This window comes from Oncorhynchus clarkii, chromosome 31 (assembly GCF_045791955.1).
Source record: "Oncorhynchus clarkii lewisi isolate Uvic-CL-2024 chromosome 31, UVic_Ocla_1.0, whole genome shotgun sequence".
Classification (NCBI taxonomy): domain Eukaryota; kingdom Metazoa; phylum Chordata; class Actinopteri; order Salmoniformes; family Salmonidae; genus Oncorhynchus; species Oncorhynchus clarkii.
Genome location: NC_092177.1, coordinates 28,762,765 through 28,786,175, shown reverse-complemented (window position 1 = coordinate 28,786,175; position 23,411 = coordinate 28,762,765). Strand labels below are relative to the sequence as shown.

The 23,411-nt window shown below is 41.4% G+C and overlaps 1 protein-coding gene across 2 annotated transcripts; it reads right to left on the bottom strand.

Moving 5' to 3' along the window:
* Positions 1 to 744: 744 nt before the first annotated feature.
* On the bottom strand, positions 745 to 21,459 carry LOC139390978 (transmembrane 9 superfamily member 2-like). Of its 2 annotated transcripts, XM_071138419.1 has the most exons (18): positions 21,146 to 21,431; positions 19,058 to 19,125; positions 17,836 to 17,929; positions 17,473 to 17,600; positions 17,114 to 17,243; positions 16,684 to 16,811; positions 16,210 to 16,321; positions 15,999 to 16,078; positions 15,326 to 15,431; positions 15,012 to 15,059; positions 14,495 to 14,627; positions 13,546 to 13,665; positions 13,249 to 13,306; positions 12,976 to 13,135; positions 12,612 to 12,763; positions 12,321 to 12,432; positions 11,946 to 12,117; positions 745 to 1,392 (listed from the first exon to the last, which is right to left on the bottom strand). In XM_071138419.1, exons 1-18 carry the CDS (start codon positions 21,278 to 21,280, stop codon positions 1,325 to 1,327), a joined length of 2,004 nt encoding a protein of 667 aa, XP_070994520.1. In that variant the 5' UTR covers positions 21,281 to 21,431; the 3' UTR covers positions 745 to 1,324. The 2 variants fall into 2 exon arrangements, with proteins under 2 accessions (XP_070994520.1, XP_070994521.1); XM_071138420.1 differs by lacking the exon at positions 15,012 to 15,059 and having other exon boundaries at positions 21,146 to 21,459.
* Between the last annotated feature and the right edge of the window lie 1,952 nt (positions 21,460 to 23,411).

Genomic DNA, 23,411 nt, shown 5'->3' with positions numbered 1-23,411 from the left:
AGTGCTAGTTGACAATCAAACATCAAAAGGAAGGCAATCATCACCATTGTAAAGTATTGTGTGATATGTTTCCCGTTGAACATGTAAAATAGTGACACTAAAGTAAATAACGAATGTTTTATATGCAGTACTTCTTTAAAAACTAGACATTTGTGAAGATTTCTATATATTTTTTTCCCCTCAACATGGTCTGAGGATGCTTGTGTACAGTTAATTTATAAAAATTAATAAAGCGAGAGTTTAACAACGCTGATCTGAACTCCTTCCATGGAGTGGCAGTGAGATTGATGCTTTGCCTTTAAAAAAGGGGCAATCCAAGATTTGAAAAACAAAAGCGGTCACAGCGCCACTTATTTTAGTAAACAGCTGGGCATGTTATATTCTTCAATAATCAACAGCTGTATATGATTTAACCAAATTAAACAGATGTACCAATCCCGGTTTGCCCCTTTAAAAAGGTGGGGAAAATTAGAGGTTTTATGCATCTAGTGAAAGTTACAGAATAAGAAATAAATGTCTAAATGTGGTATACTGTATCGTCATCATCCACCAAGTTGTATTCTCCTGTGCTGTGTGAGACATTACAATCCAAACAAAAAAAAACATGAGTCATAAGCTTTGGCTTACATTTCTACTGTTATAGCAAATTAATTTACGATAAAGATGTGTTTCTAACTACATATTCTTATTTTCACATCAACCAAAATATAGCCAGAAAAATAAACAGATTTCTTCATGGCAGAGTCAGTTGCAGATATTTATACAGATTCCATTACTGTAAAACGATAGTACAGGTCATTAAATGGTTAGGATGCTACAGCCCGTCCTCACCTCACCAAACAAATATAAAAACAAAACAAAACAGAACAGAAATGTTGTAAAGGACAGATCCATAGAGGTGACATTCTTTAAGTATCAACACATCTTCTGAATACAGCAGAGTTGGTGAAAAATAAAAAATATAAGTTTAGGTTTCTGAGAATATAAAAGCAAAATAAAGTACTTTTGTTTGTTTTTTTACATTAGAAATGGGGAAAAACATCATTTTGGAACATCCTTCACCACCCTCCCCTAACCAGTCACCCGCTAACTTAGATCTTTGGAACTCACCTCGTAGATCAAGGTGCAACTCAAATCAAAATGTCAATTAATCTTAGATGGTAAAAGCCAAAATAATTACGACCGCAACATATCAAGTTTGAGGGCTTCACCTCTCTAGATCTGAGACGAGATGTTTTCAAGTCATTCAAAGGGCTTCCTTTCCTCAAAGCGGTCACTGTAAAAGCGCTGCACTGGGAGAGCAGGGAGTCCGGCCCTCATTCCGTTAGTCCACCTTCACCACACTGTAGATTTTATTTACAAACCAGAAGCAGGCAAAGAATCCAATTGTGCCTGAGGAAGAAGATAGGGGGGGGAAACTCTTAGACACAGTACTGCTGTATACAAAATAAACACTACATTACACACTCAGTATAATACAGTGCCTTCAGAAAGTATTCATACTAGAGGTCGACCGATTATGATTTTTCAACGTCGATACCGATTATTGGAGGACCAAAAAAGCCGATGCCGATTATTGGAGGACCAAAAAAGCCTATGCCGATTATTGGAGGACCAAAAAAGCCGATGCCAATTATTGGAGGACCAAAAAAGCCGATGCAGATTATTGGAGGACCAAAAAAGCCGATGCCAATTATTGGAGGACCAAAAAAGCCGATGCCAATTATTGGAGGACCAAAAAAGCAGATGCCAATTATTGGAGGACCAAAAAAGCCGATGCCGATTATTGGAGGACCAAAAAAGCCGATGCCGATTATTGGGGGACCAAAAAAGCCGATACCGATTATTGGAGGACCAAAAAAAGCCTATACCGATTATTGGAGGACCAAAAAAGCCTATACCGATTATTGGAGGACCAAAAAAGCCAATACCGATTATTGGAGGACCAAAAAAGCCGATACCAATTAATCGGCCGATTTAAAAAATAAATTACAACAATACTGAATTAACATTTATTTTTAACTTAATATAATACATCAATAAAATCAATTTAGCCTCAAGTAGATAATGAAACATGTTCAATTTGGTTTAAATAATGCAAAAACAAAGTGTTGGAGAAGAAAGTAAAAGTGCAATATGTGCTATGTAAGAAAGCTAACGTTTCAGTTCCTTGCTCAGAACATGCGAACATATGAAAGCTGAGTCTTCAATATTCCCTGGTAAGAAGTTTTAGGTTGTAGTTATTATAGGACTATTTCCCTCTATACCATTTGTACAGTGCCTTGCGAAAGTATTCGGCCCCCTTGAACTTTGCGACCTTTTGCCACATTTCAGGCTTCAAACATAAAGATATAAAACTGTATTTTTTTGTGAAGAATCAACAACAAGTGGGACACACCATGAAGTGGAACGACATATATTGGATATTTCAAACTTTTTTAACAAATCAAAAACTGAAAAATTGGGCGTGCAAAATTATTCAGCCCCCTTAAGTTAATACTTTGTAGCGCCACCTTTTGCTGTGATTACAGCTGTAAGTCGCTTGGGGTATGTCTCTATCAGTTTTGCACATCGAGAGACTGAAAGTTTTTCCCATTCCTCCTTGCAAAACAGCTCGAGCTCAGTGAGGTTGGATGGAGAGCATTTGTGAACAGCAGTTTTCAGTTCTTTCCACAGATTCTCGATTGGATTCAGGTCTGGACTTTGACTTGGCCATTCTAACACCTGGATATGTTTATTTTTGAACCATTCCATTGTAGATTTTGCTTTATGTTTTGGATCATTGTCTTGTTGGAAGACACATCTCCGTCCCATCAGGAAGACTCCATCAGGTTTTCTTCCAGAATGGTCCTGTATTTGGCTCCATCCATCTTCCCATCAATTTTAACCATCTTCCCTGACCCTGCTGAAGAAAAGCAGGCCCAAACCATGATGCTGCCACCACCATGTTTGACAGTGGGGATGGTGTGTTCAGCTGTGTTGCTTTTACGCCAAACATAACGTTTTGCATTGTTGCCAAAAAGTTCAATTTTGGTTTCATCTGACCAGAGCACCTTCTTCCACATGTTTGGTGTGTCTCCCAGGTGGCTTGTGGCAAACTTTAAACGACACTTTTTATGGATATCTTTAAGAAATGGCTTTCTTCATGCCACTCTTCCATAAAGGTCAGATTTGTGCAATATACAACTGATTGTTGTCCTATGGACAGAGTGTCCCACCTCAGCTGTAGATCTCTGCAGTTCATCCAGAGTGATCATGGGCCTCTTGGCTGCATCTCTGATCAGTCTTCTCCTTGTATGAGCTGAAAGTTTAGAGGGACGGCCAGGTCTTGGTAAATTTGCAGTGGTCTGATACTCCTTCCATTTCAATATTATCGCTTGCACAGTGCTCCTTGGGATGTTTAAAGCTTGGGAAATCTTTTTGTATCCAAATCCGGCTTTAAACTTATTCACAACAGTATCTCTGACCTGCCTGGTGTGTTCCTTGTTCTTCATGATGCTCTCTGCGCTTTTAACGGACCTCTGAGACTATCACAGTGCAGGTGCATTTATACGGAGACTTGATTACACACAGGTGGATTGTATTTATCATCATTAGTCATTTAGGTCAACATTGGATCATTCAGAGATCCTCACTGAACTTCTGGAGAGAGTTTGCTGCACTGAAAGTAAAGGGGCTGAATAATTTTGCACGCCCAATTTTTCAGTTTTTGATTTGTTAAAAAAGTTTGAAATATCCAATAAATGTCGTTCCACTTCATGATTGTGTCCCACTTGTTGTTGATTCTTCACAAAAAAATACAGTTTTATATCTTTATGTTTGAAGCCTGAAATGTGGCAAAAGGTCGTAAAGTTCAAGGGGGCCGAATACTTTCGCAAGGCACTGTATTTCATTAACCTTTGACTATTGGATGTTCTTATAGGCACTTTAGTATTGCCAGTGTAACAGTATAGCTTTCGTCCCTCTCCTCGCTCCTCCCTGGGCTCGAAACAGCAACACACCGAAGCAGCATTGCCCATGCAGAGCAAGGGAAACAACCACCCCAAAGCTCAGAGCGAGTGAAGTTTGAAACGCTATTAGCGCGCGCTAACTAGCCAGCCATTTCACTTCATTCACACCAGCCTCATCTCGGGAGTTGATAGGTTTGAAGTCAAACAGCGCAATGCTTGACGCACAACGAAGAGCTGCTGGCAAAACGCCCGAAAGTGCTGTTTGAATGAATGTTTACGCGCCTGCTTCTGCCTACCACCGTTGGGTCAGATACTTAGATACTTGTATGCTCAGTCAGATTATTTGCAAACGCAGGACACGCTAGATAATATCTAGTAATATCCTCAACCATGCGTAGTTAACTAGTAATTATGATTGATTGATTTGTTTTTTTATAAGATAAGTTTAATGCTAGCTAGCAACTTACCTTGGCTTACTGCATTTGCATAACAGGCAGTCAGTCTCCTTGTGGAGTGCAACGAGAGAGAGAGGCAGGTCGTTATTGAGTTGGACTAGTTATTAACTGTGAGTAAGGTTGCAAGATTGAATCCCCCGAGCTGACAAGGTGAAAATCTGTCTTTCCACCCCTGACCGAGGCAGTTAACCCACCGTTCCTAGGCAGTCATTGAAAATAAGAATATGTTCTTAACTGAATTGCCTAGTTAAATATAGGTGTAAAAGAAAAAAAAAGTTGGCGCACATAAATACCGATTTCTGATTGTTATGAAAACTTGAAATCGGCCCTAATTAAATCAGCCATTCCGATTAGAGGTCGACCGATTAATTCATACCATTTGACATATCACATTTTGTTGCGTTACAGCCTGAATTCAACATGGATTAAATAACACACACAGTCAAAAGTTTGGACACACACACCTACTCATTCAAGGGTTTTTATTTGTACTATTTTCAACATTTTAGAATAATAGTGAAGACATCAAAACTATGAAATAAGACATGGAATCATGTAGTAACCAAAAAAGTGTTTAAAACAGATCAGAATTGATTTTAGATTCTTAAAAGTAGCCACCTTTTGCCTTGACAGCTTTGCATACTTGGCATTCTCTCAATCAGCTTCATGAGGTAGTCAGTCACCTGGAACACATTTCAATTATCAGGTGTGCCTTGTTAAGTTAATTTGTGGAATTTCTTTCCTTAATGCGTTTTGAGACAATCAGTTGTGTTGTGACAAGGTAGGGTTGGTATACAGAAGATGGTATTTTACCAAATAGGGCTAAGTCCATATTATGGCATGAATATCTTAAATAAGCAAAGAAATGACAGCCCATCATTACTGTAAGACATGAAAGTCAGTCAATAGACAATTTCAAGAGCTTTGAAAGTTCCTTCAAGTGCTATGATGAAACTGGTTCTCATGAGGACCACCACAGGAAAGGAAGACCTAGAGTTATATTCTGCAGCAGAGGTAAGTTCATTAGTTACCAGTCTTAGAAATTGCAGCCCAAATAAATGCTTCACAAGTAACAGACATCTCAACATCAACTGTTGAGACTGCGTGAATCAGGCATTCATGGTCGAATGTCTGCAAAGAAACCACTACTAAAGGACTCCAATATGAAGAAGACTTGCTTGGGACAAGAAACATGAGCAATGTTAGAGCGGTGGAAATCTGTCATTTGGTCTGATGGGTCCAAATTTGAGATTCTCTTTATGAGACGCAGAATAGGTGAACGGTTGATCTCCGCATGTGTGGTTCCCACCATGAAACATGTAGAAGGTGTGATGGTGCTTTACTGGTGACACGGTCAGTTATTTATTTAGAATTCAAAAGGCACCAGCATGGCTACCACAGCATTCTGCAGCGATACGCCATCCCATCTAGTTTGCGCTTAGTGGGACTATCATTTGGTTTTCAAAAGGACAATGACCCAACACACGTTCAGGCTGTATAAGGTCTATTTGACCCAGAAGGAGGGTGATGGAGTGATGCATCAGATGACTTGGCCTCCAAAAAGCACCCCACCTTAACTCAATTGAGATGGTTTGGGATGAGTTGGACTGCAGAATGAAGGAAAAGCAGCCAATAAGTGCTCAGCATATGTGGGTACTCCTTCAAGACTGTTGGAAAAGCATTCCAGGTGAAGCTGGTTGAGAGAACACCAAGTGTGTGCAAAGCTGTCACCAAGGCAAAGGGTGGCTACTTCTGAAGAATCTAAAATATATTTTAATTTGTTTCATACTTTTCTGGTTACTACATGATTCCATATGTGGTATTTCATAGTATAATAATAGGTGTAGACATCAACACTATGTAGAAAACAGTAAAAAAAAAAAAAAAAAAACAACTCTTGAATGACTAGGTGTCTAAACTTGACTGGTACTGTAAAGTCGTGGCCAAAAGTTGAGAATGACACAAATATTAATTTTCAAAGTCTGCTGCCTCTGTATGATGGCAATTTGCATATACTCCAGAATGTTATGAAAAGTGATCAGATGAATTACAATTAATTGCAATGGCCCGTTGCCATGCAAATGAACTAAATCCCCCCAAAACATTTCCACTGCGTTTCAGCCCTGCCACAAAAGGACCAGCTGACATGTCAGTGATTCTCTCGTTATCACAGGTGTGAGTGTTGACGAGGACAAGGCTGGAGATCACTCGGTCATGCTGATTGAGTTCGAATAACAGACTTCAAAAGGAGGGTGGTGCTTGGAATCATTGTTCTTCCTCTGTCAACCATGGTTACCTGCAAGGAATCACGTGCTGTCATTATTCCTTTGCACAAAAAGGGCTTCACAGTCAAGGATATTGCCGCCAGTAAGATTGCACGAAAATCAACCATTTATCAGATCATCAAGAACTTCAAGGAGAGCGGTTCAATTGTTGTGAAGAAGGCTTCAGGGCGCACAAGAAAGTCCAGCAAGCGCCAGGACCACCTCCTAAAGTTGATTTAGCTGCGGGATCGGGGGACCACCAGTACAGAGCTTGCTCAGGAATGGCAGCAGGCAGGTGTGAGTGCATCTGCATGCACAGTGAGGCGAAGACTTTTGGAGGATGGCCTGGTGTCAAGAAGGGTATCAAAGAAGCCACTTCTCTCCAGGAAAAACATAAGGGACAGACTGATATTCTGCAAAAGGTACAGGGATTGGACTGCTGAGGACTGGGGTAAAGTTGTTTTCTCTGATGAATCCCCATTCCGATTGTTTGGGGCATCCGGAAAAAAGCTTGTCCGGAGAAGACAAGGTGAGCGCTACCATCAGTCCTGTGTCATGCCAACAGTAAAGCATCCTGAGACCATTCATGTGTGGGGTTGCTTCTCAGCCAAGGGAGTGGGCTCACTCACAATTTTGCTTAAGAACACATACATGAATAAAGAATGGTACCAACACATCCTCCAAGAGCATCTTCTCCCAACCATCCAGGAACAGTTTGGTGACTAACAATGCCTTTTCCAGCATGATAGAGCAACTTGCCATAAGTCAAGTGATTAACTAAGTGGCTCGGGGAACAAAACATCAATATTTTGGGTCCATGGCCAGGAAACTACCCAAGACCTTAATCCCATTGAGAACTTGTGGTCAATCCTCAAGAGGCGGGTGGACAAACAAAACCCCACAAATTCTGACAAACTCCAAGCATTGATTATGCAAGAATGGGCTGCCATCAGTCAGGATGTGGCCCAGAAGTTAATTGACAGCATGCCAGGGCGGATTGCAGAGGTCTTGAAAGAGAAGGGTCAACACTGCAAATATTGACTCTTTGCATCAACTTCATGTAATTGTCAATAAAAGCCTTCAACACTTTTGAAATGCTTGTAATTATACTTCAGTATTCCACAGTAACACCTGACAAATATCTAAAGACACTGAAGCAGAAAACTTTGTGGAAATCAATGTGTCATTCTCAAAACTTTTGCCAACGACTGTATATAATTATTTTCTTACCCATCTACACACAATACCCCATAATGACACATTTATTGAAAATGAAATACAGAAATATCTCATTTCCATAAGTATTCATACCCCTGCGTCAATACTTTGTAGAAGCACCTTTGCCAGCGATTACAGCTGTGAGTTTTTCTGGATAAGTTGGCTCCCGAGTGGTGCAGCGGTCTAATGCACTGCATCTCAGCGCTAGAGTCGTCACTACAGACACCCTGGTTCGAATCCATGCTGAATCACAACCGGCCGTGATTGAGAGTCCCCATAGGGTGGCGCACAATTGGCCCAGCATCGTCCGGTAGTGGCCGGTGTAGGCCGTCATTGTAAATAAGAATTTATTCTTAACCGACTTGCCTAGTTAAAAAAAAAAAAAGTCTCAAAAGCTTTCCACACCTGGATTGTGCCACATTTCTCCATTATCCTTTAAGTCACCTTGGCCTAGAGACATTTACAGAGTTATCAAAACATCACGCCAGGGTAAGTCTACAAGAAACCCAGCCCGTTTTTAAGTGTTTTTAAAATACTCTATGGGAAAAATGAATGGTGAAAAACAAATTGGAACCATTTCCTTGTTTGACCGCTAGATTTTATGGGTATTATGACTCATACTGTGGTTCTCTATAGATGTCCTTCTTTGCGAGGCATTGGAAAACCTCCCTTACAGATAATTGTATGTGTGGGTTACAGAGATGTAGTCATTCAAAAAGTATGTTAAACACTATTGCACACAGAGTGCAACTTATTAGGTGACTAGTTAAGCAAATGTTTTACTTTTATTTAGGCTTGCCATAGCAAAGGGGTTGAATACTTATTGACTCAAGACATTTCAGCTTTTTATTAATTTGTAAAAATGGCAACAAAAAATATGAAAAATCCACTTTGACATTATGGGGTACTGTGTGTAGGCCAGTAAACAAAAACAATTCAGGCTGTAAGAGTAAGATGTGGAAAAAGTCAAAGGGTGTGAATACTTTCTGAAGGACTGTAAATACACTGTAAGACATGGGTGTAATGTACAAGCTGTACAGGTCTTTTACAGCCACATACAGGTAGCTGCCAAAACAATGGAAACACTTGAGAAATGACAGATACAAATCAGGTGCTTCCACACAGGTGTGGTTCCTTAATTAAGCAATTAGCATCCCATCGTGCCTAGGGTCATGTCTAAAAAATGCTGGGCAGAACATTATTTTGGATACCATGGCTATGCCCCTCCATAGGATGACAATGACCCCATTCACTGAAAGGTTTGTTGAGCATGAAAACGATGCAAGCCACATGCCATGGCCTGGGGCTGGCATCAAAACTTCAGTTGTCATTATGAATTGGGGCAGGTAATGTTCTCCTGGCATCCGCCAAACCCAGATTCGTCTGTAAGACTGCCAGATGGTGAAACGTGATTCATCACCCCAGAGAACGTGTTTCCACTGCCCCAGAGTCCAATGGCGGCGAGCTTTACACCACTCCAGCTGACACTTGGCATTGCGTATGGTGATCATAGGCTTGTGTACGGCTGCTCAGCCATGGAAACCAATTTCATGAAGCTCCAGACGAACAGTTATTGTGCTGACGTTGCTTCCAGAGGCAGATTGGAACTGGGTAGTGAGTGTTGCAAACGAGGACAGACGTTTTTACTCGCTTCAGCCCTGTTCTGTGAGCTTGTGTGGCCTTCCACTTTGCGACTGAGCCTATATCTAACGAACTGACTTGTTGGAAAGGTGGCATCCTATGACCGTGCCACGTTGAAATACACTGAGCGCTTTAGTAAGACCATTCTACCGGCAATCTTTGTCTATGGAGAGTGCCTGGCTGTTTGCTCGATTTTATACCTGTCAGTTACGGATGTGGTTGAACTAGCCGAATCCACAAATTTGAAGGGATGTCCACATACTTTTGTATATATTGTGTATGCCAAGGTGCATTGAAGCTGTTCTGTCTCAACGCCCTATCAAGACACTTTATATTAATGCTTAATTTATTTTGGCTGTTACCTGTACATATAAACCATTCAGTTTGTCAGAGTGGAAATGAAGTGACACTGATGTTTGAGCTCCTCTCTAGAGAGAACAATTTAATTGGGCAAAAAATCATTTAAATTTTTATTTTTATTTTTTACGTTGAACACCCGTATCTGACGGGTCAATGAGAGCCATACAAGAGACTCCTGGATTAAGTTCTGAACAAAGTTGAGACGAGGTGAAATGGGAAGGACGAGGATTCGGTAAAAATCTGAAATGGGGCAGATTAGAATTATTCCGATGAAGGCCCGTTATTTTAGATTGATGGATCTTCTGCCAGCCCATCCCAATATTGCTTATCGCAGTCTTAAGATGGAGGCTGACACTGTTTCGGTGATATAGGCTACATCTGGCCCTTAAGACGGTAAATGCCTATGATTTTAACTTGATTTATTAGGATCCATCTGATAGGAGGTCGCCATAAGATCATAGGTCTATATAATATTTCGGGAGAGAGAAACTCATTACTTCAGGAGTAGTTTTGTATTGACTTTCCTTAAATTGTGTCCTAGGTCACAAGTGTGTGTGTGGTGTGTGTGTAAGCAAAGGCCAGACGGGGTCGAAGTGCCGTTACCATGTCAACCCTGTGTCCATTTCTACCCGTTCCACATCACAGGAAGGAAAGAGGGTGAGAGGCAGTATTGTTGTTGTGAATGTGGATACCCAGTAATCGCCCACATTGCTCTCCTCCTGGTACACAGCTATATATTTTCAGTGCCGGCGAGGGAAAGTTGCCATAACAGCCGTAGTCAGGGATGCTGGTGCATCTATTAGAATCCATGGCAACCGGTAAATTGGGCGCTGCCTCACGTTTATTTTCTAGGAGACGAAAGCTACCCTCTCTCTAAAACCAACACCTATAGGAGGGCTAACCATTGATCAACTACTACAAGCAGCAATTCACAAATACGTCCGGTATTCGTTTGTTTAAAACGCGTGCTCGGTTTTAATAGTGCTAATAATAGGTCAAATCCAGTCAAATGTCCCACTGAGGAGACCAGGGGAGGGTCTATTGATCTTGAGCTTGGCTAAAATGTATTACAAAAAAATAAATCAGGTTTGATGAATACTATAGATGAACATGTATAATTTAAGAGTAGGAACATGGAGAGGTGGTCAGAGAGCATGGCTGAGTGCTGTTCGGCCACAGCTCCTACGACCAGCTCTTTTCCATTAAGTAGTGGGAGGAGTTCACTGTGTGGAACACAGTCTGTCTGGTCTTTCTCCCTCCTCTCAGCATATGAATGAGCTGCTCAGTGCCAAACTTGGCACAGGAACCAGGAAGAGGGAAAGCCACTAAATACAACCCATTTAGAAGACTGGTTTGTATTCCTCTGCAGTATAAATTACCACATTAAGACTACAAGCTGCACACCGTTCATTTACCATTATGATCAAGAAAATTTAAAAAATGATGAGTCTTTATTTGGTCTCAGTTTAAAGGATGCACTCCAGCATCTCCAAGGAGACTTCTTTAAAATGTTGCCGTAAGAAGGAAATGTCTGCGGTAAAAGTCTAAGTGCATTTAGCAAAGTACAGCTGTACTGCCAGTAAAACTAGAGGAACCAGAGGTGTGACGCCTGTCACGGGGGGAGGGGGGTTGAGCAAACAATACTTGCGCATTCCTTGGTCTATGTCGTCACTGGAATGGGATAGGGTTCCTGGATCCTAGCAAGTGTGTACAGGGCCGGGCTGAGCAGCCCCTTTGATGTTAATCAACCCGGCTTCTTCAAACACTTAGCAATTTCCATTGCAAACCCCACCTCATTCTCCCGCTTATAGTCTTTACAACACAATGCCTCTGGGACAGATCGCTACTCCAGAAGATTTGTCACCGCCATTCATAAAACTGCAAGCGGTATGTGTTGAAGGACGGGCGGGTTAACGCCTCTTAACCATAGTCCATGAACAAACAATAGGACAGGTCTTCGCAAATAATACAAGCTAATGGTTCATTGAGACGCACACCGGCCTGTTTAACTATCACGTTCATAAACCTCGCTCACGCAGTGTTCCCAGACCACTCACCTGTGAAGAGGAAGAAGATGAGCACCATGATGGAGGTGTAGCCGAAGTAGAGGATGGTGCTGGCTGCTCCTACGATCTGCAGCTTGGAGAAGAAGTAGTGGACGGCGTAGACGAACAGGTAGACGGCCGTGAAACCGCTGGTCAGGAACGAACGCCACCACCAGTGGTAGTCCTACAGGAAACACAAGGTTTCGCTACAGACATTCTGGATTTGAAAGAGTTATTACGTTGGCTATTATGGTTGAAGCAGTTACCCTGGTAAATGTTTAATGGTGTTTCCTAGTACACCATCGTCCACATTACAGTAAATGTACACCTACACGTTTCAGTAGGCCATTCTGAAAGAAGGCACTGAATAGTATGGTTTCCTCTCACCTCCGCACACAAGTGGAAGTAGCATAGCAGGATGGTAGCCTCAGAGCAGGTGATGAGGAGGATGATGAAGACCAGGAAGAGGAAACCAAACATGTAGTACATCTGGTGAGACCTGGAACAGAAGATAAAAACATTTAACTATTACATCAATCAATGAAGTCAGTCAAACAAGTCTCCCAGCAGGCGAGTCGGTTCTACCAGAAAGATCAGCAACAGACAGACGGTCGGACAGGTGACAGGACACACACAACAGCATTACAGTTGTTTTATATAATAGAAATGGCTTCCTACCAGATGCTATTGAGGATGAAGAAGAGCTGGATGAAAATGCAGCCGAAGGGCAGGATGCCCCCCATGACGATGCCGGGGACAGGCTTGGTGAAGAACGACTGTTCTGGGATTTGTCTGGGGATCTGGTTGGTTCTCACCGGCTGCTCAATGGCCTGTAGAATGGAGCAAGAGAGGGGTGGCAACTCATCAAGAAATGGAAAGTTGTACATCACATTAGAAAGGGCTGGCTTTTAAAGTGGGCAAAATATCAGGGCCCGTATTCATAATCCAGCTCAAAGTAGTTGTGCTGATCTGGGGCCAGTTTTGCCAATTAAATCATAATGAATAAGATTCCATGGACAAGGGGATCTGATTTGAGACTCACGGGTCTCTTGAAGCCGAAGTAAGCACCGATGAAGGTGAGGGGCACGGAGATACCAAACCACAGAGCTAAGATGGCCACCAGCGTGCCGAAGGGGATGGCAGCTGACGAGCCTTCCACCCACAGGATCAAGTTCATCAGGAAGAAGTCTGCAAACACAATCCTGGGGAAGGGAGAGACAGATGTGAAGCCTCTGTACATATCTCCCTGTTAAGGAGAATATCAAATGAATGCAGCTTTGGATGTTACAGTACATACAGCGAACAGCTGACCTACCCTGGACACAACAGTGCTGTCAACAGGACATTGGTCTTCCATTTCTCACCACCGAAAGCTGAGGACACATGGGGAAATAAGGGTTCAAATCATAAGCTATAAACTGGGCATACAGAATACAGACTATTCAGGCAGAAATACATATCTAACTGAATGGTTGGAGGGAATATCATACTGTCCTGATCACTGTAGCACTGAAATGATTTGTTTTGCATTCATATCATTCCCTTCTCAAACTCAATCTTATTAAATGAATTCACGGGTGGTTCGTTGATGAGTATGTCAAATGGGGCTTACTCTTGTAGAGGCGTGCTGACACGTATCCTGCAGGGGTGCCCAGCAGAACCCACAGCACCACAGAACAGGTCATCAGAGCCCCTCGATTAGCTGGAGACAGGAACCCCAGGCAGGCCAGGACTAGAGGAGTCAAACCGATGTCACCATCACTACAGAGAATACTACCACTACAGTAATACTACCACTATTACTCTAGTAAAATGTCAATAAGATAATTATTATTACGCCATTAAAAACTCTTCCCTATAGGTCATGTAGACTTGAGTTCATGTTGAATAAACCATCTTCTGAAGATGCTGTAAGGCAATGTGATTTTACGTTGCTTATTAACCTCCACGGTATCGGTGTCCCCACCACGAGATGATTGAGCTAACGTAGACTAATGTGATTAGCATGAGGTTGTAAGTAACAAAAAAAATCCCAGGACAGACATATCTGATATGGGCAGAAAGCTTAAATTCTTGTTAATCTTACTGCACTGTCCAATTTACAGTAACTATTACAGTGAAAGAATACCATACTATTGCTTGAGGAGACTGCACAATTATGAACTTGAAAATGTTTTAATAAACCAATTAGGCACATTTGGACAGTCTTGATATAACATTTAACAGATATGCAATGGTTCATTGGATCAGTCTAAAACTTTCCACATACACTGCTGCCATCTTGTGGCCAAATTCTAAATTGAGCCTGGGCTGGAATAATACATTATGGCCTTTCTCTTAAATTTAAAAAATGGTACAAAAAAATATATATTTGTGTTATATTCTCCTACATTAATTTAAAATGTTCACAAACTTCAAAGTGTTTCCTTTCAAATGGTATCAAGAATATGCATATCCTTGCTTCAGGCAGTTAGATTTGGGTATGTCATTTTATGCAAAAATGTAAAAGAAAGGGTCAGATCCTTAAGAGGTTTTAAAGCATCTGAGGAAGAGTTACTTACAGAGGGTGATGAAGGTCATGATGAAGATTTGGGTTCCCTGGCCGAGGAACACAGAAAGCAGCATGCCCTTCCTGGGAGGCCTAAACACATCCCCGTGCACCTGCTTCCACCCAGACTCCTCCTGGGCATCCTCCTGTTGGGTTAGAGTGCACCACAACCAATCAGAACCAATGGAATGGTCAAATGTATGCATATTCAAATTGCTTCGTTACAGATCAGCCAATCACCAAGAGGGACTCTTTAGCCCATCTAACACCTGCTAGTGTAGCATAAACCACATGACCATGTTACCCAATGGCTGTAAAATATGGTGTAGACAAGAACTCAGTTTAGCCCAATAGCAGTGGTGGTTAAGATTGTTTTATATTTTTTTTATTCAAAGGACTGTTCAGCTGTAAATGATGGCCTGCACTACACCACATTTTAAAAGGTTTACAAATTACACTGACACTTCAAGAGGTAGCTCCCAGAAATCACACCAACAATCCCCAATTTGTGCTCAAATGGCTTTCCTTACATAGAATATGGATTTTCCTTGTGGTGGTGGAGCCTTTATCAAGTCTTCCTGTGAATATGAAATGTTACAACAAAGGTTTCATGCTTGTGGTTCGGCAACATACAGAACAGAAATGACTTTTGGCAGATGAATCTTCTGCCACGTCCATCTGCCCCATTCACTCATGAAGGATTCCTTTGCGTACAATGGAACGCAACTGAATAATCCAGTTCTGTTTTGCTGCATGTAACTTGGTTCCATACGATCGTATAGTTTGACGGTCAGAGAAGTGAGATGGTGAGTGTCTCAAAGAGCTGCTCTGTGTGTTTCTTTACCTGGTCCACCTGGTTGTACCTGGCGATGTCCTTGTGCAGGGTCCTCAGCATTATCATAGCCACCATGCCAGACAGGAAGAGCACGATGACAAGAGAGTTCATGATGCTGGAAGGAACACAAGCCATGCTGCATTAACATGACAGCAGAAGAGCACCACACTCTAATCTACTGTATAACAGCACTGGAATGGGAATATTTAACAAGACTAAAGTTCCTATTACATTTAGAGTGATCAACATACTGTTTAGCATATTTGGAGTTTGTTAGACATGATTTCCAGTGTTCCATTTGTGACATTTAAGGTGCAGGTTGGTCACTAGACTAGATGCTGTATATTATGGATTAAACTCATATCTATTGATAGTGATTGACTGGAAACGTCACTGCCTTTTGGTTTTGACTTCATACAAGTCTCTCAGGCTGGTGTTTACAGAACAGTTGTCTGCTGATAAGGAAGGGCCTTCTCAGAGGCCTGTTAGACATTTTCTCTACTTCTGTGCTGTAAGTCCCTTATCAAGGCTGAGTGTTGCGAGACCTAGCGTACCTGAGACCTAGCGTACCTGAGACCTAGCGTACCTGAGACCTAGCGTACCTGAGACCTAGCGTACCTGAGACCTAGCGTACCTGAGACCTAGCGTACCTGAGACCTAGCGTACCTGAGACCTAGCGTACCTGAACCACTGGATGTTGGTGTGAGGCATGGAGACCAAAATGTAGTCCCATCTAGAGGCCCACTTGATGTCATTGTTTTCCTGTGAATGAAGAAATGATTATTTGAGAAAGAGAATACTTTAATGCTTCTATGAACTATGCTGTTAAACCAAACACATGGTGTACTTGTATGTGTAAAACAAATAATTTGTGGTTAACTGTTCTAATGTACCTCGAAGCTGACAGAGTAGGTGTAGGTGATTTTTACATCACTGCTAAACTCTCCAGGAACCTCCATGGGAGGGCCTTCACATGTAGGTTTGTCAGCGTCAGCATTGTTGATACTGTCAATCACACAAACACACATAAGACCACTAGCTACAACACAAAACGATTTCAAAAAGTATTATAAAGTTGTGGGCTTTCCAGTGCTTCATATGAAACTCTGCTTGTCTATACCAGATGCACGCTGCAGTGCAAAAAAAGTAGGAGTTTTGGACTCCTCTGCTGAAATGTGGAAATGACACTAATCAACAATAATATTAAACAACCGTACGTGGCAGACAGTTGTTCATCGAGTATAGAACAGTGCATATTCATGGCCACCTATGGAAGCACCAGTATGTTCAAGTGCGGCTAATGAAAATGGAATAGATGTGCTCATACATCACCTGATTTACGCCATCTGGCCGTCTGAAATTCTTACCTCTTGGGCTCCAGTGTGGCAGCCACCAGGCGAGCTCCTCTCCACCCCTCCCCTTCCCCATTGTGGTAGGTCAATTTGATGTCCACGTGGTTGAAGATGTAAAATGTGTTCTTCTTGTTGAACTCGGACTGAAAAGAGAAAAGATTCCAGTCAATTACCCCATATTACATAGTGCATACTAAACACAATCATATTCAAAGTAGGTTATCATTAGAGCTATTATAAAAACAGCACGACTCACTGACTCACCCTAATACGACACACACACCCCACTCATGGTCCAACCTAATGATGTTGTTACTACTGAATATTACCATTTCACAACACAGCCTGCCCTGAACTAGAATTGGCATAGCTACAATCTCTGGTGTTATCAGATAGATATTGGGCAACCATCCTGTGTGTGAGATATTGTAAAAGTATGGCTCACATTGATGACACAGGCATCTTTAGCGCGCCCTTCGGTGGTGACGAGGCAGCCAATGGGGAATCCAGGATTGCAGTATTTCTGACTGTCTTCCACATCATAGCACCAGGTGACTGGCATGTTGTCAACAATCCTGAAAACAAACACATATTTTGTTTAACCCAATTTTAAAAAACTCTCAAACTGGAAAAGCCCTGCAAGTGATTTGGTTGACACAAAATCTGTCTCCCGTTCATCCACGTTCATCCACCTGCTAAGGGGCCTTACTATGCCTGGGGGTAAGGGGGTAAGCAGACCCATTTTCTGTAGAATTAACTACAAGTATCTCAACCTATTCAGGAGAAGGAGAATGATTAGCTCACCAATGGTGCTGGTAGTTCAACTGCATTCCTCTCTTGAGGAAGTCCAGCATGTTCTTATCCTCAGTTTTATCCTTCACATAGGTTTTGGTGCACAATTTCTTGCATTTCTCGTCTTTTTTGAATGAGAACTGAAGGAAAGTGAAGAATAAAAACTCTTGACACTGCCATAAAGTAACACATAAATGGGTATAACAGGAAGAACAGGGCAGCTTGAATAACCGGTCTTGTCTGGAGTGATTGAGCAACACAAAACAATGGAATCCAATACCTGAAAAGCTGGGCCCAGAGGACCTTTAGTGTAATTAAAGCCTGGTGGTACATGCCAGACTATCAATGAAACCTGTGATGACAGAGGTGCCCTACCTTGTATGGCGACGTCTCAATTCTCTCACCAAATAGCACCTGGCCCAGGTTCTCAGACGGTCTCCTCTCGTTGTCATCTTTGCAGAAGTCAAAGCTGTGAAATAAATTTGTTGACAATGAATGTGCAATGATCTAACAAAAGTAAGATACGGTAGACAGAGGTATGTACCAGCCAGAGCTGCCGCCAAAGTTAAAGTAAATAAAAACTTGAATTAATCATGAAGAGAAAATGTTGTAAAAATTAAAATAAAGAATATACTCAAACTATTATCTATGACTCCAAAACTAACTAAAATAAAAACAGTCATGTATTATGTTCAGTTTTAGTTTATTTTTCTTCTAAACTGTGTGCAAAATCGAATGGTGTTTTGAAGCTTTTTTTTGGGGGGGGGGGGGGGGGTAATTCCACCATTTCAGAGCTGTCAGAGTGACCATCGGGCCACATCGCTGACCAAGGCCCTTCTCCCCCGATTGCTCAGTTTAGCCAGATGACCAGCTCTTGGAAGAGTCTTGGTGGTTCCAAACTTCTTCCATTTAAGAATGATGGAGGACCTTCTTGGGGACCTTCAATGCTGCAGACATTTTTTGGTAATCTTCCCAAGATCTATGCCTCAACACAACCCTGTCTCGGAGCTCTATGGACAATTCCTTCGACCTCATGGCTTGGTTTTTGCTCTGTCAACTCTGGGACCTTATCTAGATAGGCGTCTGCTTATTCGAGCTCAATTTCGAGTCTCATAGCAAAGGGTCTGAATACTTATGTAAATAACGCATTTCTGTTTTTAAAAACCTATTTTAATTTGTCATTATGGGGTATTGTGTGTAGATTGATGAGGGGAAATTAGTATTTCATCCATTTTAGAATAAGCCTGTAACGTAACAATATTTTGAAAACTTCAGGGGGTCTGATTACTTTCCAAATGCACTGTATGCCTTAATTTTTTAATTTTTTTATTTTTTAGACTCTTCGCTTTCAACTGACACCAAATTTGACATGCTCTTATGAACTGGAAATTACCTCACATGCATGCTTTCGGTCCCTAACACTAACACAAAATAAATCATATAAAAATGTAATATTTGTATACAACTGAACTAAATAACAACTAGCCAATCAAGTCTGAAACTGAAACCAAACAGAATTTCAAATTAAAAACAAAGATCTAATAGAAATAAAAACGAATACAAAAACACAACTATAATAACATTGGCTACTACTTACACGTCATATTCATAGGGCAGAACTGATTCCACTGAGTCCAAGCGATTCACAAACAGCTGGATGAGAGTCTAAGGAAGGAGAGAGATGGTCATACAGGCATGTTGCATAATAAATCTGTGCGATACCACTTACAGGGATACAGTCAAAGCACTGCCCAAACATGGAAGATTAACTTAGAAGCAAAAGTGTTGAATAAAATTATAATTTACTCCAACGATTGCCCATGGGGTTGATCCTTAAAATGATCGAACATTTTTACCCAACTTTTTTGAGCGCCGGTGCAGAAGTTGCGATTTAGATCACCTGGCACATGCACTAAACCTTGCAAACACCTGCAAGACTACGGTTAGTATGCATGCATCCGTCATGTTGATAGACATTTATATTATTTCATCACATTATAAGCGCAGCAATACGCACAAGGCAGCAGGCTACGCGCGAATGTTCCGTCCATAATGCAATTAGCGGGAAAACACCTTTGTCAACACGCACATGCAAGCGGATGTGACAGAAAATATCCGTTAGGAATGTAGAAAGAGGGGATATCTAATATGCAACTACTAACATGGGTTGACAGATGCTACGAATATACTGTACACGCGCATGTAATTTAGGTCATAAACACACAGAGGCCTGTGTTTTGAAGTCAGTTTAATAATACAACAAGCACTGAATGGTGTAGGGAATCATTGTACTATCCAAATTGCTGTGAAATATATTTTCAGTAACAACAAATATCATTTTTACAGTTGTTTGAAACCGGTGGACGAAAACGACTGTTAGTTTCGGTTTTGGTCCACCAGCTTCGAACAGTGGTTTTGGCGAATATCATGGCCGATCACAACACTGGCGATTAAATAATACTGTGAAACACTAACGTACCTATTAGCGCCAGATATATTATGGACATTTTAAGAAATAGCCATGGAAAAATAAAGCAAAAATGCGTAGCACCTTTAAGTGCATTACTGTGATTGTTTTTAAACAAAATTGTCAAAAATAGCTTCTTAGGGTAATTTCTCAAGCAAGAATTTTGCTAGGACTATCTGGGAGTGTTCTGAGTGGTGGAGGGGGGACTGATAATTAGCTGTTATTGCCAGAGGTTAGGAACAGCTCTTACTCACACTAAAAGGGCATTATCATTTTCACAATATTAGTCCAACCTCAGTGTGGAGATAAACACGGAGATATCACGTTTCTGACTGCACTGGGCCTTTAACACGCATATTTTGCTGTACGGTTTTGGAAACAAAATTGACTTATCTTTCATATCAGCCAGTAAATAATTTTATGAAAACTAAAGGTTAAATTACTACACACCCTTTATGGGGATTAGGGTTCCCACATCGTCATACCTCCATGTTACAGTCCTTGTTTAAGGAGGACAGAGAGGCGACCGTCTGTGTTAATTAGCCATCTAGCATGTCCACCTGTTCTCTTAGAATAACTGGGGAGTGTAACGTTAGTTCGTCGGCTGGACGTAAAAAGCCATATTGATCTGTTCAAACCTGCTACATACAGTAAGTGTATGTCTTTATTTTTAAGATTCTCAGAAAATATAAGTTCCATATGTTTCGAAAACGGTATCGCAAGTGGTGATTGGCGTTTCTAAACGTTAAAACAGTATCGGGATTGTAGTTAACATGGTCATACCGGTAAGCAGTGCTTACAACTGAGAACCTTGCTTGAGATAAGGCAGAATGCCTTGGGTTCTCAAGAGCAAATGTTTTGTAGTTATCTTACTAGCCAGCCGTGACGACAAGTTGCAGACTAACTAATAATGTAAACCACTTCAAATCAAGACTAGTCAGCTAGCAACAACTGTTAACGTTACGTTAATGTTTGGTAGTTTAGCTAGTGAATAGCTTTGGTAGCTAGTGCAACAGTATCTGTCACTTGATTAGCATGCAGCTAGCTAAATAACGCTAGGAACAAACCCCGTAACTAGCTAGCCAGTCGGAGGGAAATAAACAAAAAACAAATGTAACATTAAACCGTCAATTTGATGCACAAACTAGTTAGTTTACAGCGAAATAACCACGTGCGACCATGTCAGTCCGTAAAAAAAGACCAAATGTGTAAATTTACCTGACAATCATCGCCTCCTTTAACATCTTCACAAAAACTCACTGGGGCTAAACCCGGAAGGTAGAATCCTGAACAAGTACTAAAGGCAACTAACGTGAACACAAGTACAAATTCAGTGTCTATCCGCGTCTTCATTGTCCCGGTTTTGTTTCTAATTTCAATTCACTTGGTATGTAGCTAGTTCCGTTTTTGTTTCTGCGAGGAAAAATAACGTTAGCTAGCCAGCTTGTCAGCCAGTTGAGCTTAGATAATTAGCTAGCGTCCAACGCTACTTCTTCTATGATGTAATGGCTGTCCGCAAACCAACATTAAATGTGCATGCCGCCACCTACTGTGCTGGAGTGTGGTCGATTACGGTTTACAACATTTCTAAATCCTACTACCTAGCTCAGTACTTCTGAGAAAATAAAAAAGATCCCTACTAAGTTCTAATAGACCCTCCTCCATCGCCTTCCAAACCCATTCCAACCTCAATGACCCCACACTTCAATCTTCCCTCTCTTCAACATACTTACAACAATATAACAACACATGCTCCACCGTTTCAATCGACCATACACTCCAGATGCAAACCATTCACTTGCTTGGCAACCAGATGTAATTACAAGTTCAATGTCCTAAGCAAATTCGAGCAAACACCACCTCTCTCTTCCGAATCTGACCTTTGAATCTTGGTCCACCAACCTTTCTTTGGAGGGCATATAAATGCCGACCCTTGTGCTCAGTCCCATCTCTACTGCCACATGTAACAGTTTAACTTCCGTCCCTCTCCTCGCCCTGAACCAGGGACCCTCTGCACACATCAACAACTGACACCCACGAAGCATCTTTACCCATTGCGCCACAAAAGCCGCGGCCCCCTCAGAGCGAGTGACGTCACCGATTGAACCGCTCTTAGCGCGCATCACCGCTAACTAGCTAGTCATTTCACATCGGTTACACACACATCTATCAAAATAGCTCTGACATCTTACATTTGGCCTAACCTCTACCCAATATCAATTATATCTTGTTTCAAATCTCTTTAACAAAGGTATGCTTTGTTAAACGTTAATTTGTGGAATATCTTTCCTTAATGCGTTTGAGCCAATCAGTTGTGTTGTGACAAGGTACGGGTGGTATACAGAAGATTGCCCTATTTGGTAAAAGACCAATTCCATATTTTGGCAAGAACAGCTGAAATAAGCAAAGAGAAATGACAGTCCATCAAAAATATGAAATAACCCTTTTTTGTTGTTGAAGTGACCCAAACAGGTTTAAACAAATCCTAACATATTTGAGATTCTTCAAAGTAGCCAACCCTTGTCTTGATGACAGCTTTACACACTCATGGCATTCTCTCAACCAGCTTCATGAGGAATGTTTTTCCAACAGTCTTTAAGGAGTTCACACATATGCTGAGCACTTGTTGGCTATTTTTCCTTCACCCTGCGGTCCAACTCATCCCAAACCATCTCAACTGGGTTGAGGTTGAGTGATTGTGGAGGCCAGGTCATCTGATGCAGCACTCTATCACTCTCCTTGGTCAAATAGCCCTTTCACTGCCTGGAGGTGTGTTTTGGGTCATTGTCCTGTTGAAAAACAAATGATAGTCCCACTAAGCGCAAACCAGATGGGATGGTGTATCGCTGCAGAATGCTGTGGTAGCCATGCTGGTTAAGTGTGCCTTGAATTCTAAATTAATCAGTGTCACCAGCAAAGAACCATCACACCTCCTCCTTCATGCTTCACGGTGGGAACCACACATGCGGAAATCATCCTTCACCTACTCTGCTTCTCAAAGACAGCGGTTGGAACTTAAACTTGGACTCATCAGACCAAAGGACAGATTTCCACCAGTCTAATGTCCATTGCTCGCGTTTCTTGGCCCAAGCAATTCTCTTCTTATTATTGGTGTCCTTTAGTAGTGGTTTCTTTGCAGCAATTCAAATGTGAAGGCCTGATAGTCACTTTAACTATACCTACATGTACATATTACCTCAATTAGCCCAACTAACTGGTGCACCCGCACATTGACTCTACCGGTACCAACTGTATATAACCTCGCTACTGTTATTTTCACTGTCATTTTACTGTTAATATTTTTTTTTCATCAATTATCTTTTGTTTACCTAATACCTATTTTTTTCCTTACAAGCCCTAACCAACAGCGCAATTTGTAAGTAAGCATTTCACTGTAAAGTCTACACCTGTACCGGAGCACGTGACAAATAAACTTTGATTTGATGTTGAGATGTGTCTGTTACTTGAACTTTGAAGCATTTAT